This window comes from Aulonocara sp. 'chitande type north' Nkhata Bay, linkage group LG15 (assembly GCF_057382095.1).
Source record: "Aulonocara sp. 'chitande type north' Nkhata Bay isolate Kocher_YH1m ecotype deep benthic linkage group LG15, A_spYH_male_GT1.1, whole genome shotgun sequence".
NCBI lineage: Eukaryota > Metazoa > Chordata > Actinopteri > Cichliformes > Cichlidae > Aulonocara > Aulonocara sp. 'chitande type north' Nkhata Bay.
Genome location: NC_141358.1, coordinates 12,277,676 through 12,294,164, shown reverse-complemented (window position 1 = coordinate 12,294,164; position 16,489 = coordinate 12,277,676). Strand labels below are relative to the sequence as shown.

The 16,489-nt window shown below is 39.7% G+C and overlaps 2 protein-coding genes and 1 non-coding gene across 5 annotated transcripts in view; all 3 read left to right on the top strand.

The window, feature by feature from the left end:
• The first annotated feature begins 287 nt into the window (after positions 1-287).
• On the top strand, positions 288-2,549 carry LOC147312617 (syntaxin-11-like). Of its 2 annotated transcripts, none has more exons than XM_086263745.1 (2): positions 288-464; positions 1,184-2,547. In XM_086263745.1, exon 2 carries the CDS (start codon positions 1,197-1,199, stop codon positions 2,097-2,099), a length of 903 nt encoding a protein of 300 aa, XP_086119871.1. In that variant the 5' UTR covers positions 288-464; positions 1,184-1,196; the 3' UTR covers positions 2,100-2,547. The 2 variants fall into 2 exon arrangements, with proteins under 2 accessions (XP_086119871.1, XP_086119870.1); XM_086263744.1 differs by lacking the exon at positions 288-464 and adding an exon at positions 567-866 and having other exon boundaries at positions 1,184-2,549.
• Positions 2,550-4,670: 2,121 nt separating this feature from the next.
• trnal-uaa (transfer RNA leucine (anticodon UAA)) lies at positions 4,671-4,753 on the top strand. Its single transcript has one exon. It is a non-coding gene; the product is annotated as a tRNA-Leu (tRNA).
• A 3,498-nt stretch (positions 4,754-8,251) lies between these two features.
• utrn (utrophin) overlaps positions 8,252-16,489 on the top strand; it is a 196,126-nt gene continuing 187,888 nt past the window's right edge. For both annotated transcript variants that reach the window (XM_086264203.1, XM_086264200.1), the window contains exons 1-2: positions 8,252-8,671; positions 9,970-10,121. In XM_086264203.1, the coding sequence (XP_086120329.1) occupies positions 10,049-10,121 (73 nt within the window). In that variant the 5' untranslated portion in view covers positions 8,252-8,671; positions 9,970-10,048. The remainder of the gene's footprint in view (positions 8,672-9,969; positions 10,122-16,489) is intronic.

Genomic DNA, 16,489 nt, shown 5'->3' with positions numbered 1-16,489 from the left:
ATCTGGACTTCCAGCTCAATGACAGCTGCTCTTTGTCATGATGCGTATAACGCCATTAACCAGTTGTTTAACCTGCACACAGGTGCCGTCACAAAACAAATAAAGCTGCTTATTACGTGTTTTTCAAGACGTCTAGTCAAATCCCTTTGTTTTCTTGTTTGTTTCCTTAAATTTTCATTAATTCTTGTTTTTGGGCATGTCATTTACCAGGAATGCCTTCTTACTTAATCCATTTGCTTGATTCGTGAGTTGAAACAGTACTTTAGGAGGTATTATGTGTCGCAGTGGGAAGGCTTAAGTGACTCACCTGTTAAGGGGCCGGCAATCACACACAATGCTGAAAAGAAAGTAGACGGCCAACTTCCTTCAGTAGATTAAACACATACTTGCTACAAAAATGTCAAATGAGACAAGCTGAAAGGATTTACTTACCTTTTCTGTAGCGTGGTGGCCGTTTAAAGAAGGTAAGATCATTTGATTTGTGAGTCTAATGATTTGGGTTTTTTCATAGGAAAAGTGTTGCCACCTGGAGGCAACTGGATAATTGATGGGACTTGCTGGCTATTTAGTTTGGGCTCCACTCTACAGGCAACTCGAGGGGAAGATATGATTTCTGAAGACTTGTTTAAGTCTTTTATTTTTAATTGAGACAACTTTTGAAGTGAATGTTGTTCATTCGAACGGTACGGAATAAGGAAATTGACTTTCTGAGCTTATGACAGGAACTTGATGAAAAGATACCTGCCATCCAAAAGCACTGCAACTTGTGGAGTTGACAGACCTAACGTAGAGAAAGTACTTGGATAAATGCAGAAACCACCATCCTATTGCAAAACCTCAATTTAAATGGAAAAGTCTGCTTTAAGGTGAGAAGGTCCTTGTTCCTGGTTTAAATTGAGAAATTCCTGTTGGTCACTTAGCTGTGACTGGTGACGGGAAAAGGCTACTGAAGATAAAACTAAACTTACGTGCATCAGTTGCATCATCAGTTTTTAAAACAATCTTTCTAGATGGCTCTTAAAGTTCCCCCCTTACTAAATTAACAAAGCACAATAATTTACAGCCAAGTGATCAGATTACTCTGTTTCATGTGTGTCATCACTTTGGAGAATGTTCATGATAATCATTTTGAATTATGGATTTTATTTATTATACCTTTTACTTCTTTTTTTTAATACACTAGTCTCTCAGGCAGAATGCGGGACAGGTTGGAGAGGCTGCAGACCATTAGAGAGGAGCAGGAGGAGTACGAGCCCGGATTCTATGGGTTTGAGTATGATGTAGACAAGGGAACTTTGTCTCATCAAGCGGTAATATTTGAGAGCTCCTCAGCTACTGAGGTCATCCTAAAGGAGGCTGAGTCAATACGCAAGGACATCTCCCTGCTCCACTTGGAGGTGGCACGTCTGCACGCCCACAACGAACGATTTGGCACCTCTGTGCGCCGCCTGACCCTTATTAAAAAGGATTGTGACTCCATTGCCAGAGGGATCCAACAGCGGGGGGAGGCTCTGTACGCCCGTCTACAGGTCCTGGGTAAACGGAGCAAAGAGCTTGAAGAGAAAGAGGGCCCCAACAGTGCTGTTAGTCGCATTGCCCGTGCTCAGTACGAGTCACTGACCTGCGCCTTCCACAGTGCTATGACTGACTACAGTAAGGCGGAAGAGGTTCAGAGGAATACCTGCAGGGTGAGGATCCAGAGGCAGGCCTCAATACTGGGGAAAGAAATCACTGATGAGCAGCTGGATGCGCTGGTGGACAAAGGTGGTGAGGGCTGGGCGGAGCTGTCCCAAGGCCTTCAGAATCAGAGTGTACGCTCTTGCCGCACTGCGTTGTGCGAGATCAAAGGCAGACACAAGGACCTGGTGGAGCTGGAGGCCAGGATGAAGGAGATCCACGAACTGTTCCTCCAAATGGCCATACTAGTGGAGGAGCAGGGATCCATGCTCAATAACATTGAGGCTCATGTGTGCAACACTGTGGAATATATTGAAAAAGTCCACGTTCATATGAAGAAGGCCATACAGTACAAGAGGAAAAACCCTTTCCTCCAGTGTTGCCCCTGTCTACTGTGCTGGAAAAACGACCAAACTTTTTAGGACTGTGTTTGACTTAAATGATTGAAATTCTGATTAAACATTTAACTATTTACGTAAAAGATATGGAACTAAACAAAAAGGAAAAAGTAATGTGCAATATTTTGATGAAAGACGATGGCACTAAGTGCACTGAAGACAGTTCTTCCCTGGGTAGAAACACAATGTATTTCTGTGAAAGGGAGTAATTTGTAAGCTCAAAATTTATCAAATTACAGATAATGTTATGATCACAGAATTTACCCCTGTATGTATTTGAGAGAAGTTTTAACAAATTGATGTTTTAAGTTGAGACTGTTATCGTGTTCAGTGATGCACAAAATAAACTATAGCTGTAGGAAAAAAAGATCTGCTAGTTTTTCCAGATTCTTTGAGTCTAAGTAAGCGTAAAAACATTTGACACCCAAATGATCCAGACATAATCACAACTAACAAGAGCTGTACTGTGTAGCTTTTAACTAAATGTCATGTCAGACTGAGATAAAACTAAGTTATATCAGTAAGAGGTGCAGTGAGTATGATGTAGACAAGGGGACTTGTGTGTACATTTCTCTTATATTACACTGGCCCAAGATTATTTTGCGTTAATGTAACAAAATGATCTAATCCATTAAGGTTTTATTTTTGGTACTTCTGCTAATCTGTAAATTTATGTTTAGATTTAATATTTAAAATGAGCACTGGGGTGGGGAAGAAAGATGATATGGATTACTTTAAATGTGGCATGATTGTTGGTGTCAAGTAGACAGACTATTCTGTGTCTTTCAAGAACTGCTGATGTACTGGGATTTTCACACACAACTACCTCTAGGGTTTACAGAGAATGACACATGATGGAGAAAATATCCAGTGCGTGTACTTTTCTGGGTGAAAATGTCTTGCTGATCCCACAGGTCAGAGGAGAATGGCAAGACTAAGAACAGAAATTGTAAACTGAGGCTACAATCTGTACCTGCTTACTAATAGAAGATCAATAGAAGATTGGAAGAATTGTTTGGTCTGATTAACCCTCAATTTCTTCCACAATATATGGTTGGTAGGGCAGAATTTATGGTGAACAACATGAAAGATTGTTCCATCCTGCACGTATCAATTATTCAGACTGCTGCTGATGTAATCAACTAATTCCATGAAGAATTGAAGAAGTTATGAAGGAAAAAGAGGGGTTCATGTTAATACTAGCAAGGTGTACCTAAATGGTGAGTGCATATTTGACATATTCAAGCTTCCATCTATCATTTTCTTCAGCTTATCCGGTCTGTTCAGCATCCTAAGCTTTAAATGTAATATTTAGATGTACCTATTAACACTTAGTATTTCAATTTAAATTTCATTTTTGAATGTAAGATCGAACATTCGCTGTTATTTGAAAAAAAAAATTGCTGGAAATCTGCTAAAAATGAGAAAAACGCACCCTGAATCTTTGTATAATATTTGGAACTTTTTGGAATTAAATCCTGTAGTTATTTCAAGAATAGCTCAGTGCACAAGACAAGGCAACAACAGCCATGCGAATAGATGCAGTCAGTTTCTACTCCACAAACTGTTTAACAAACTAGATGCCAAACTGAAGTTTCCTATCTCGGCCATTTGGAGTCAGACTGTGTGCACGTCTAACTGCTTTTTGCTTTTTAAAACTATGCATAATAGCTTATGTATGATCAAAATTCAAAGTTTAATTTCCGTACCAGTTAGCAGTATTTAGATTTTATTTTCAAAACAGTTTAATCTCAAAATAACATTTCGAGTTCAGTCTCGAAATTTCATCTTTATGGTCAAAATGAACAATAATATTTATTTTTTTCTTAATGTGGCCCTATACTATAGTTTTTTTGTTTTCGTTTTTTTCGTTTTTCAAATATAGAATGAAATATCCCTGATGGCGCCTGTCCCGTTAATGCCCCACTCACTCAGATCCACATACACCTAGCAAGACTAGCTGTCATTCAGTCTCCGAAGTTTCTACGGACTTTATTTGGCAACTTATTCTCCGTGACTTCGTAATTTAGAGATTTGTTGTGCGGTATCGGTGTTTCGCTTTGCTTCGAGGTTTTGTTTGGCTGCAATGCGCAGCTAAACACGCTACTGTGTATATTTACAATATAGAAGTTGTACGCCTGCTATAACTTCTGCTACGGGTTAGCATACGCTAATGTTATTATGCGGGTTCTAATTTGAGAGAGCGGTTCACAGGAATTCGAATGGAATGGAAGCAATTAACCCAAGTATGCGAGCTGGTATATATATGTATGTATGTGTGTGTGTGTATATTTTAGGTTTTTTTTGTAAATACAAGCCACCTTAAGGATAGCGGTAGTTTTATTTCAAGCTTTTGAGGTCGGGCTTGTCGTTAGCATGATAGTAAATGACTTAGCTGCTAGCTACTAGCAGCGGTAATGTCAATTGTTTAGACCAGTACGTTTGTTTGCTATTGTTTATCTCGTCGGCTTACGCTGCTATGCATTGCTAGCTTCGTGCCAATTTAATGACTAAGTCTAGAATACATAATGATTAACGGTATTTGGATGTGTTGAGTTTTACAAGTGTGGGGATGTGTTGGGGTACGGTGTATATACCAGGATGGCCGAGTGGTTAAGGCGTTGGACTTAAGATCCAATGGACATATGTCCGCGTGGGTTCGAACCCCACTCCTGGTAAATTTATTTTGTTGATGTATTGGAAGGTTTGCGTCACATAACATAAACAAAGAAACAGTTCTGTTACATTATAAGCGAGACCGAGGCAAAACAGAGAGCACTGATGATAAAGAGCTTATAGTTGCAGATGTGGTAGCTGCGTATGCATCGTCTTGTATTATTTCCACCGAATGCAACAATTTCAGCTCCGTTTAAAATTGCACTTTTTAACAGTTCTCCCATTTTGTAATTAGTTATTTAAAAAATACACATTTTTTTTCAGCCAATTTCTTTTGATAATAACAGTTTTCCTCTAAGTTAACAGATTTGCAGCAGTCTATTGGTAATAAAACGGTGCTGAAAATCGCGGGCGCTAAAATAGTGTCGTATTACAAAGCCAGCCCCCAGCTTGCGGTTAACCCAAGTATCCAAACATTACTTGGAGAATTAGGAAGGTTGGTTTAAATTCTGATTATCCGTCTGATTATTACTTGTTTAAGGCGTAACCCGACGTGCACCACTCTAGAAATGCAGCTACACCCCCATTGACGGAACTCTTGTGACTGGCTTGTTCAGTGAGATCGTTTCCTCTTGTGAATTTCGCCGCAGTTTTTGGATTTATCAGTGAAAGAATAACAAGAATTATCTCAATATAAGGTATAATAATCATAGCGTCAATATAAAAACTCACAAAATTAGGCAAATTAATGCAAGGAGAAACTGAAACTGAGTGAGTGAATGTACAAAGTAGTGGAAAAACTGAGGGACCACAGAGGCAGCAGAAATTGCAAGAAATATAACTAAATATAATGTAGGTGCAGTTAACGCAGAGTCAAAACAGGTAATTTCTTTATAACTCAGGATTGGGAAATCCTGTTGATTACAGTCTATTTATCAATATAAGTTTAGTAGTAGTAATATAAGATATTAGACATAAAAAATTGAAACATCAGAAATAACTTTTTGGCACACCAGCATCTGTAAATTACTTAGGATATACTAAGATTATCCACAGAAGTTTAAAACTAGATCTTAGCAAAGCACATTGCATTACTAAATCTTTCAGGAGTAGTTGCGTGATTAGGACAGAAGAGGGCACTTTAACGCCTTCTTGTAGTTTCTGGGCTGGAGTTCAGCACTGGCCCAGAGGAGGCCTGCACACACTCACCCCTGTAATTTCACAGCCAGGGCGATGCCTTAGATCCATCGATACCCAGTCATCTGCATATGCCACCGGAAAGGCTTGACAGAAAATAGCTGCAAGCAGTACTCAACAGTTTGGTGCACTGTAGTCATGCAGCCTTATAAATACTTCTCAACTTCACAAACATGGTGAGTGTGTAACTATGAATCATGTTTAGCAAATTGGGGTAAATTGAGGAAGAATTACTGTGTGTAAAAATCGCTAATGGGGCCTTACATACTAAAGATTTCCTGGTCTTAGACCATATTTTGTCCCCTTCCTCCCTCTTTTTTTTCACTGACAAACGCATATGCTGTCACTTGATACGTTTTTGAGGCATTAATAGAGCACTGATTTGTGAAATTGAGCCTCTTCTTTAGGCTGCGTGAGGAAGCATCCACAAAAGAGGCCCGACAACTGAGACGCAGAGGGAGAAGGATGAGGGCATACAATGGCAGATCAACATCTCAACATCCCCCAAAGCCTCAGAGACTTTTTCTAATGGGGTCTAATCTATTATTCAGTCCCCTCAGACACGGGAAAAGTTGTTGTTTTCAGGCCGACATAACTCACTATCACAACATGAAACCTGAGACATCAGGGGTGGAGGGGTGTGTATGGTAACGATTGTTGCTGTTGTATGTATTAACTTTCTTATTATTTTTTCCATTTAAGCCGTGGCCATAAATAAGGGTTTTATTCTTATTTTACTTGTCATTATTTATGTTTTAAACTTGATTATCTGTTTGTCTTCCTGTCTTGTTTTGTTTGTAGTTGTGTATCAAAGCTGCTATATGAATAAAGTTGGTTATTGAGGAGAAACCTGTTTTGTGTGTTGATTGAAAAAAGCAACATATGTTTTGTTGGAGCTTTGCTGGTTGTAATTTTGAATTAAACTAGAAAAAACCCACACACAAACACACATTTTGGGGATTTTACACTGTACCTGGGTGCCCAGTAATTCCCAGGATTTGTTTATGGGCTGAAATACTCAATAAAGTGATAAGCAGCCAGGCGTGGAATGCAGTTACTCTTTCCAGGAAGTGCATCTTTGGGGTACCTGTCCATTTCTATGCATCTTATACATTCTGTCCCTCTTCCTTTTACATGACTGTACTTACTATTTCGCTGAGTCATCATTTCCTTTGTGATAAAGCTTATAGTTAGGGCTGGGTCAGGTGACCCTGAAGCATATCTTAGTTATTCTGTTCTAGACTAAGGTTGCTGGGGTACTTCCTGTGATCCATTCAGCATTTCTTCTCTAGATTTCTTTTCATTCCCCAGGTGTTTATATACCACTGCTGCAGGCTATTAATTCATGTCCTGTCTCTTGCATAGTCTCTGTGCATCACATCTCCTTTTTCTCTTCTCTTTACCCTCACCTCTTAACCAGTATTAGCAGATGACTGAGCCTGGTTCTGCTGGAGGTCTCTTTTCTTGCAAGGGAGTTTTTCCTCCCCGCATTTGCCTAATGCTTGCTCACAGGGGGTTATCGGAGGGTTTCTCTTTAATACCGCAGGGGTCTTTACCTTACAGTGTAAGGTACAGTGTCTGATTTGTTGGTATATAAATAAAAATGAATCACTTTGCTTGATCTGCCAGTGAAATATTTAGTGTTAATAAATAAAACTACCCAAAATATAGGTCAAATGAAATGCCCCTCTTAATGCATCAATAGCAATATTATAATATGATATACAATCAAGCATTGGTACGGACCAGTTTGTAGAGACAACAAATCTGTAGGTGTCTAAATACAACCATTAATGCAGAGAGTTCAATTAATTAAATGGGTCACATTGCCCACATGCTGCAATAAAACAAATCTCTCTGATCCAGCGTCAGGCTTTAGTCAGTTTGCGTTCCCTTTAGGTGGAAAGGCGTGGAAACTGTTTTTCCACCGTCCATTATTTCTCCTGGCTTAGTGTTTCTATTAAAGTTTGTGTTTCCCCGTGAGAGTCATAGGTTTTGTTAGAATTACATCACGTGACGGCCACCGCGCCATGTTTCCATCTCAGACTCAGGAAAACTTTTACAGCCAGAGGGACACGCTACAGAGCGAAATCAAGTCACCCAGAGGGGCCAATGTAGTTCCGATATATGCCTTCAAAATAAGTCCTCGGTTGTTGCAACGTGAGTCGGTTATTAGGATTGAGTCTATTATCCGGTGAATATATCATTTTCCATCTATAAAAAGATTATTTCGTTTATTTCCGACGCCTCAGTAACAATATAACACTGCGAGGAACTGCTTTAGTTCTTTGACTATTTTATTTTGAAAGACAGCGCTACCGTTTCCGTTGCATTTAGCTTGCAGTTTGCGTCAGTGTATGTAACAGGGAGAAAGAGTGGAGAAAAGCAACAGGAACAAAAGTTGTGGACCTGAGTGAACAGCTCTGCGGTGCTCACCCGTGAAATGTTGTAACCAGCTCTCCGTTTGCAACAGACAGCTAGCCGTGTGCTTTGGTAGACGACGGTGGCCTCACCTTGCATTGCGTTGCCAAAAGGCGTCTCTTGAAGCTTTTTTGGCACATCGCGGAGACTGGATGCGCTCGGGGACGGTTCTCTTTGGTTAACGTCAGCTAAGTTTTAACGCTAGTTAGTGGGGAAAGACGCCTCGTTTCTCGTAGAAAATGCCTTAGATGAATTAGATCCACGCAGTTTTAATACATTTTACCCTGTTTGTCCATCCGTACTCGACACGTTTTGGACTTGCTCTGAGGGAACACGTCTCCTGACCCTTGGTGACAGCAGAGGTGAGTGATTGGATCCACGAAAACGCCCATGACCTGTAGTGCTCATCACTATGGTACGTTATTGTGAAGTTCGCTATCGGATTTAATTGTAAAAGGAGCCACTGAGAGAGAAAAGTTTGAAATTAAATGGGATAAGAAAAAAAAAATCACAGTAATCTTGCAGTGAGTTGGCTGAGGGGTGGTGCAGCACTAAACAAAAATTCCCAAACTGCCGCAGTCATACCTAAGAGATAAAACATTAACTAAAACAAGACTATCATTGATTCACTGTTTAAAAGTCACTTGGCATATTTTGTAAGGATCGCGCTAGTCCCGTCAGATTATCCATATATATGCGTGCTTTTAAGCAGTTAACATGTGCACTTTGGTCCAGTCCACTTTGGGGCAAGCTAGAAAGTTCTGCACCACACTTGTGAGTCAAAGAGATGAGATTAGAATATATATATATATATATATATATATATATATATATATATATATATATATATATATATATATATATATATATATAAATTTTTATTTTTTTTTAAATCTTCTCAGTTTTGGTCTGGTTGTCAGCACTACTCCACTTACAAGAAGAGGAACTGAAATTAAAGTAAAGATAGCTGCAAGACAGATGAGGCTGACTTTTCATTGAGTTTACAGTTGTTATTTTTGGGGTCTTGCATCATCCCTCAAGAACTGTAACTCACCAAGAACTGTAAGGGGGGGAAACTGCACATGAAGTCCTTTCATGGTAAAAAAGTAAGCTATTTTGGAAGGGAAAGTGGTTGAGTTTTAATGAAAGGATACCCTGAAGTGAAACAGACCACAGGCATAAGCGAGACAAAAAAAAGGGGTCTCAAAAGCTGCAGCATGACTCAGAAATGTAAGCTAGTGAATTGAGATGACCAGCTGAAGTATTGACTGGAGCTTTTTTCTTTTGAGTTTCAAACTGAGACTTGAACAAAAAACATCTCTTCGGTCAGATTTCTTTGTTGTGTTGATGCTGATTTCAATATCTAGATTGCTTCCATGCCAAGGTTTAAGTCCACATTTTAATTGCCAGTTAAGGAGTTATTTAAAGATAAAGAAGAGCACAGCTTGGCATCCTAAGACATGGTTTAAAAAGCTTGTTTCCTCCTGAGACATCCTAGGTTGTCATGAGGTACCAGGTCTGAGACACTTGATCTGGCCATTTGTGGATTTTTGTCTTCTACTAAATGTCATATGAAAGCAATAGAGAACTAATTTGACAGTAAAAAATTTTGTTTTTGGAGGAACTGTGGAGTTTGAGTTTTCATTTTTATTCCTTACAGGTGCAGGAAGAGGGCTGCTGAGAGGCCTGGAAATTGATCACTATTTTACCTAATCTAGCACTGGATTAACTGGGCTGCAATGGCGTCACCCGGAGACGTCGCTGGGGGAGGAGCTAATGAAGAATTCAACGACAAAATCAAATCAAGATCTGGTATGTTTTGATATTTATGTCCATTGTTTGTGTTGGTATTTTGCAGCTGTCTCCAGTACTTAATGTTCCCTAACGTGAACAAATGAAGCAGAGCATGCAAGTCCAAAGGTTGTCAGAGCTTTCAGTGTTGTTTAACAGAATAAATGGCACGAGGCAGCAGTTTGTTGTGCGTGAACATGTGCAGTCACTGTTAGAAAACCGTGACAGAGCCAGAAATCCTGTTGGTGTATGGTTAACCATACGTGGAGGCAGGGGAAGAGAGACACAGCACACAACACAGCGTAATGAGGACAGAGTGGGTTTGCGATCACACCTTTGCAAGGAGAAACAGAAAGGGAAAGTGTCCAGCAGCAGAAGAAGGGGAGGACAAGAATGTAGGGATGGTTTTAGAGAGAGACACACCCACTGATCACGTTCTCTGCAGATCGTTCCATTCCATAGGTTAATATTTCGTAGACACCGCCCTCAGAGGGAGAGACGCTTACAAACAAGTTGTTGTTCTAGTTAGAGGAGTGCTTTAGTTGGTCTAAATTAAGGTAATTGGAGGACAATGCCCTGATGTTGTGTACCCATCTTGATTTAGTCTATTCCTGGCTCTTTGAACAGTACATTTAGTTAGAACATGGCAAACTGGAAGAACAATATAAGCACACATTTTCCTATGTTAGAGGAGTCTAGAGTGAAACTTTGCATTGTAAGTTTATCATTATACATCCCGCTAAAGAGGTTGTTAAAGGATGTCCCATTTTAAAATTGGTGCCCAGGTCAAATGGGCTGACAAGATACAAAGAAAATTGGAGTGTAAGACAGAACAGAGGAAAGCAAGCTCATCACTCTTATATCAAACACTTTACCTGTACGAGTAACTATTACACAAACACTATTGTCATATGGGGATTGTTTACTTTTGACAAAAACTGAGCTTTAAGTTAAACGTCTTGGATGTAAATTGATGTTAAAGCAGCATTTGGCTTAAGGTGCAAAATCATTGCCATGTAACTCATGAGGTTTCCATTTCCACTGATAACTGAAATGAGGATCAAAGTTAGGAATGCATTTATATACATCAGCCAACTATTGTGATCAGCTGAGCAACAGTTGTTATTCCTGTTTAGATTTTTAAAAAATAATTTACAGATTTCAATATTTATCTGTTGGCACAGACAGAAGTTTAAAACACCCCCCCAGAATCAGTCTGCCAAAGAGTTCAATCTGGCCTACTATAGGGCTTTGGAAAACATGGAAATTTCAAAGGAGAGTATAAAGTGTGGCTTTTTGACTGTATTTGGATCAGTTTTACAGGCCTCTTACTGACAATGATGTAAAACATAAGCCTATCATATACTTAAAAATAAGACTTTTCTGCTTTAAACAGTAAAAAAAAAGAAAGTTTTTCTTTGAGTTCTCACATGATTTATTATTTTTAAATTACAGGATAAAGTTGTTTATTTCTTACAGTGTAGTCTCAATGAGCCGTGTCAATAGGTTTCTTTGGTGTCTTTGTGATTTGGAAAAAGTGAGATGTAATAGTAAAATTGCAGGTTTCTTTTATAAAACATCTCAGGATTAAATGTGTAGTCAAACTGCTTTAGACTGACGGTAAGGGGAAAATGTTTTGGGTATTTTCAATAGGTTATTAGGCAGTAGCCTTACTGGTCTGGCCCTCTTAAAATGAAATTGGGCTTTATGTGGCTGTTGATATAAATGAGGTTGACCCCTGTTGTACTAAAAAAATTCAGTGTCAAAAATGGAATTAATAATATGAAGAAGTAGGGGAAAAAACAGTGTCTTTCAATTGTTATTTTAACACACTGATATTGGTAATAGGATTACCCTGCTATATGTTAGGCTAAAGTGTTACTTGACCTATTTTAGGTCATTGGTAAGTAGGAGCTTCGGCCTTGGAATGTTTCTACTTTAATGTTCCTATAAAAAAGAACACATATAAATATATTTAAAGCCTGTGTTCTGGGTTTCACCATAGCCCTCCCCCCTTCTAACTCCCAATTTCTGCTGTAAACTTGTTAAATACAGTAAAAAGAGGCCAGTTCTCATGCCAGCTTTCCTCACCCACCCAGCCTCACCCACCCAGCCTCACAGCACTGGTGGATTCCATGCCAGGAATTCCACTGTGCCGATGGAGTTTGTAATTTATAATGCTTGTCTCCAGACCACAATGCTTTTCTCACAAAGATTCAGGTTTCCCTAGCAACCCTAAAAGTAATGTTTTCTTTTATGGCAACGAGGGGAAAATTTAGCACGTAGCATAGCTGCACAAAAAAACGCAACTTAGAAAATACGGCCGCTCACATGTATGTCGAGGTAACCTGGGAGCCTCGGCACAAGTGGTTCTTATCTTCTCTTTGACGATGGAAATTTGTGGTGTGTGTTTGTAGTTGGTGGATAAATATGACAGAAATTAGCTGTTCTGTTTTAGAATTCAGAGAGTACGCGCTTGCTTTGAAACCAAGGCAAATCTGGGAAATGGCTTCAAGCTAAACGCTGATAAAATATCATGTGGTCTACCCCGATCACTATAAAGTCTTCTTTCTTTCACCATGTTATAAACTAGTGAGGCTGATTGTTAACAGTGATCCTTAGACACCCACCCAAAACTGGGTTTGTTTCATGTGGTTTCTGTCATCCTGAGAAAAAGTCTACACAGAGCTGAAACATGGGGTATTAGAAGAGAGTGACAAGCAGGTGAGTGTGTGTGCGTCTGTGTGTGTGTGTGTGGTGAGCAGGTGGAGGGATGTTTTTGCAGCTGTGAAGACAAGCATTAGCGCACTTGTTAATCTCCATGCCGGCCACCATGTGGGCATGTTTGAAAGGTTGGAGAATTCATAGCCAACAGCAGAGCGCGCGCTCAAACGGTAAACTCTGTTTTTTGTCACGCTTAGTGACTGTCACAAAGTTAGCGCCAGGCGTCCTGATCTTGCAGAGAGAGTGAGCACGTTCGTTATTTCAGCTGGCTCATTTTCCATTTGGTGCTTGACTGAGATCTCACTGCAGTGTAGGTTGGAGCAGGGGTGTGTATGTGTGTTACCAAGTTTCCTATGAACTAGCTATATAGTCACTCCGTTTCACAGACAAATGCACATTAGTGTCTCTGGAGGGGCGAGGGGAGGTGGTTCAGTGTGTCAGGTTACTATCCAAGCTTACAGTGGATCAAGGAGGAAAGAAAACAGAGGAAATGGGGTGGAGGTTAAAGCTGACAGAGCAGGTAATGTATCTGCTAGGGATGCACTGATCGAACTTCTTCCATCTTAGAGTAAAATAACTTGAATATACAACAATGAATAGTTTACAGTAAGTGTATTTATTAGTAAAATAATAAATGACAGTGGGATCAAAATAATGAAACATATAATGGCTTGGTAGCACTTCATTTGGCACTGTTGTGTTTTCCCTTCCTGCAGCCCTGGGTTAGATTGTTACATATCCAGCTGCACCTGAGAGGTGGGAGTGACAGGAGTATATAAAACTCACTCACTCACTCACTCACTCACTCACTCACTCACTCACTCACTCACTCACTCAGACAGAGAGAGAGAGAATCTGGGAGGCTGCTTGCCAACGTGTAGTATTTTTGTTACATGCCTCTTTTTACAACATATTGCACCTACCTTTACAAGCATCCATGCTGGGCATTTCATCACTCATATGTGCGATTACTCATCTCACGTTTAAGTATTTCTTTGTTAAATAAACTAATTGAACAAGCTAAGCCTTGTCTTTTTGTTGCCAATTTGTTGCCAAAGTTGGCAGCTAGTCGGTTTGTCATCAGTTACCGTGCTGTGTGTTTAAAACACCCACCACCAAATGCATGAAGACTACGGTCTAGTGTATGTAGTAAGTTTCTTTTGGTTAGGTAGCTAGTAAGGGAAGAGTGTGCCTTACTGCTGGGTGTTTCATACCAGTAATTGTTAACCTAGTGTTGTACAACAATTTTGTATCAATAACTGTTTTTTATTCTATCAGTTATATTCTGTGGTCCAGTCCCAGAAGTGTGTACAGTATATTTTACACTATTTTTGTGTGGACATGGCATCTGCACATGAGTTTTTTCAAACTCCCAGTGAACAGTTGTTAACTGCTTACAAAAAAAGAGCACTGGGAAGTGGCAGAGCATTTTGGCATTGATTGCTCTAGACTCTCCAAAAGGATGAAGTTTTTTCTATTTTAAAAGAAAAGCTTATTGAGAACGGTGTATTGATTGCAGAAGGTGGCCGCAAGGTAATTCCATCTGCGTTAACTTTTGAACAGCAGAAAGAGATGTTAATGTTGCAGCATCAACACACTTTGGAGTGTGAAGAAAAGAGAGGCAAAAGAGCAGGAAGTGGAATTGAAAAGGTTAAGATTACATGTTTGTCTGTATGAAGCTGATTTCCCGAAGGTTATAGAGAAAAGTTTAGAGTTTCCTGGAAACAGGAGAGCCAAACTTATGTGGCATTTGTTCGGGAGCTAACAACCTTGTTTAAAAAAATAAGCTCATATTTTTATGTTAACATGTTAATTTCATTTATTTTAATGTAATTATACTAGTGCAAAGTAATGTATTTGCATTGTATCATCTCAGTTCAGTGTGAAAGTCATTAGAAGACTGGATACTAGGATCAGGCTCAGTCATTGCAGAGGAGCCTACCTTGTGGTAATGCTCTTCTTTTTCCATAATGTAAAGATGTATGGCTTAAACACATAGCTTAATTTGTGGAACTGGAGTTTAACTTGAAACTCCAGTTCTACAAATTCATCCTGGTTCCTTCTACTTAAAATCTCACTTGATTCTACTGCAGTCTTTACCCTCCCCTCCCCAACACAGCCGAGTTTCTCACAGACAAAAACACCCAGTGGAGGAAGATGAAATGGCATCTCTTGGATCTCTGCAGATGTGGTCATATTACACTCAGATTTAAAAATCAATCCAGCAGTAGTCAGAAATATCCTCCTCTTGTTTGTTCTCGTTAGATGACGATCATGATGGATCTCTTAGCCGCTATCCACATAAACAGACACACACACCAACTTCAAAGTGCAGAGAAGTTTGGGTACCAACTTGTGCATGCCTGGAAACATCTGCGTTGCAAGTTTTGGTTATGTGTTGAGGTACGATGTGAAACCTAGTGCTTCACAGATTGAATTTATCACAAATCTCAGCACAATGACAACATAAATTTAACACATCAATGGGGAAATTGGCTAAAAGTCGCCTTGATTGGCGAGCTGTCATCGTTAACTTTGACCATGTCTGACACCATTGTCCTTCTGCACAACCCTGTTGCTGCCATTCAGCTACGATAGGCTCGAGTCCGCTCACCAGTTGAAGATGAGTAAGCAGTTAAGAAAATGAATGAATGCATACTTGCATGCATGCATACATACCTCACATGTGAAAGAAAGGTGGGGAGCAAACAGGTCAGGCTTCTGATTGCTCTTAACACTTTCCAGAGTTTTGTCTTTTCTTGGATTAGCATGATGTCAGTAAGAGGGGCTATTGTTAATCCCAGGCACACAGCTCTGGCTATTAGCACACAAATCTTCTGTTCATGATGGACAACCAATCAGGAGAAAGGTTGGCCATGTTTCACACAGCATGAACTGAGTGGCTGAAATTGTAAATAAGGATTATGTTAAACGATGCATCATGCAAAACTACTCTAACAAAGTCCAAGAATTTAAAGCTGGAATTTAGGGTAATAAGTCCCCTATAATTAAAATAAATAAATCACTAGCTGCTGCCCTCCATCTGACCTGTAGGCTGTACTGTATATGGTAAAGTGCTAATTTTGTGGTTTGCCACATTGCAAATCAGTTCTGAATGGGATAAGAGGATGGTTAGACACACTACTTGACACAGTTACAGCTGGATTACCTTATAACCGCTAAAGTCCTGCCTTTACATCCTGTCTGTGCGTGTGCTTTTCTTCTTTCCATTCCTGAGTGCATACAAATGTTAAAGGTCATATATCACTCACAGGGTTAGCGGCTGTTGTTTAACATCACACGGTAATGAGGTGAGAAACAATCACCCGATCCTTATTTGTCACTTGAGAGCTCTGTGGAGGAGCCTGCTCTAAACCTGAGTCAGTACCTGACCTGGCCTTGTTGTTCTCTATTGTTTCTGCTCTTTGTTCTGCTCTCCACTCATCAGTATTGATTTCGTATGATCCATAACAGTATCTGTATAAGTCCCAGACAATATATTTTAAGAGCTGGTGGGTGCCTTGAAATGTTGTGTAGTGTAGTGTTTTGAAATTAGCTGACGGAGTCTATCCTACTTGGTTCCCACACTTTGTTTTTGTACGTGCTTTGTGCAATATGTGTCACATGAAAGATATGAGGAAAAAGTAATTGGTTGACTGGTTGAA

Bases quoted from the DNA above. Each gene is read 5' to 3' on its own strand.
- LOC147312617 (XM_086263744.1), top strand. From the start codon at position 847: ATGGAAAAGTCTGCTTTAAG. The intron at 867-1,183 runs GTGAGAAGGTCC...TTAATACACTAG, and splicing joins ATGGAAAAGTCTGCTTTAAG to TCTCTCAGGCAGAATGCGGG.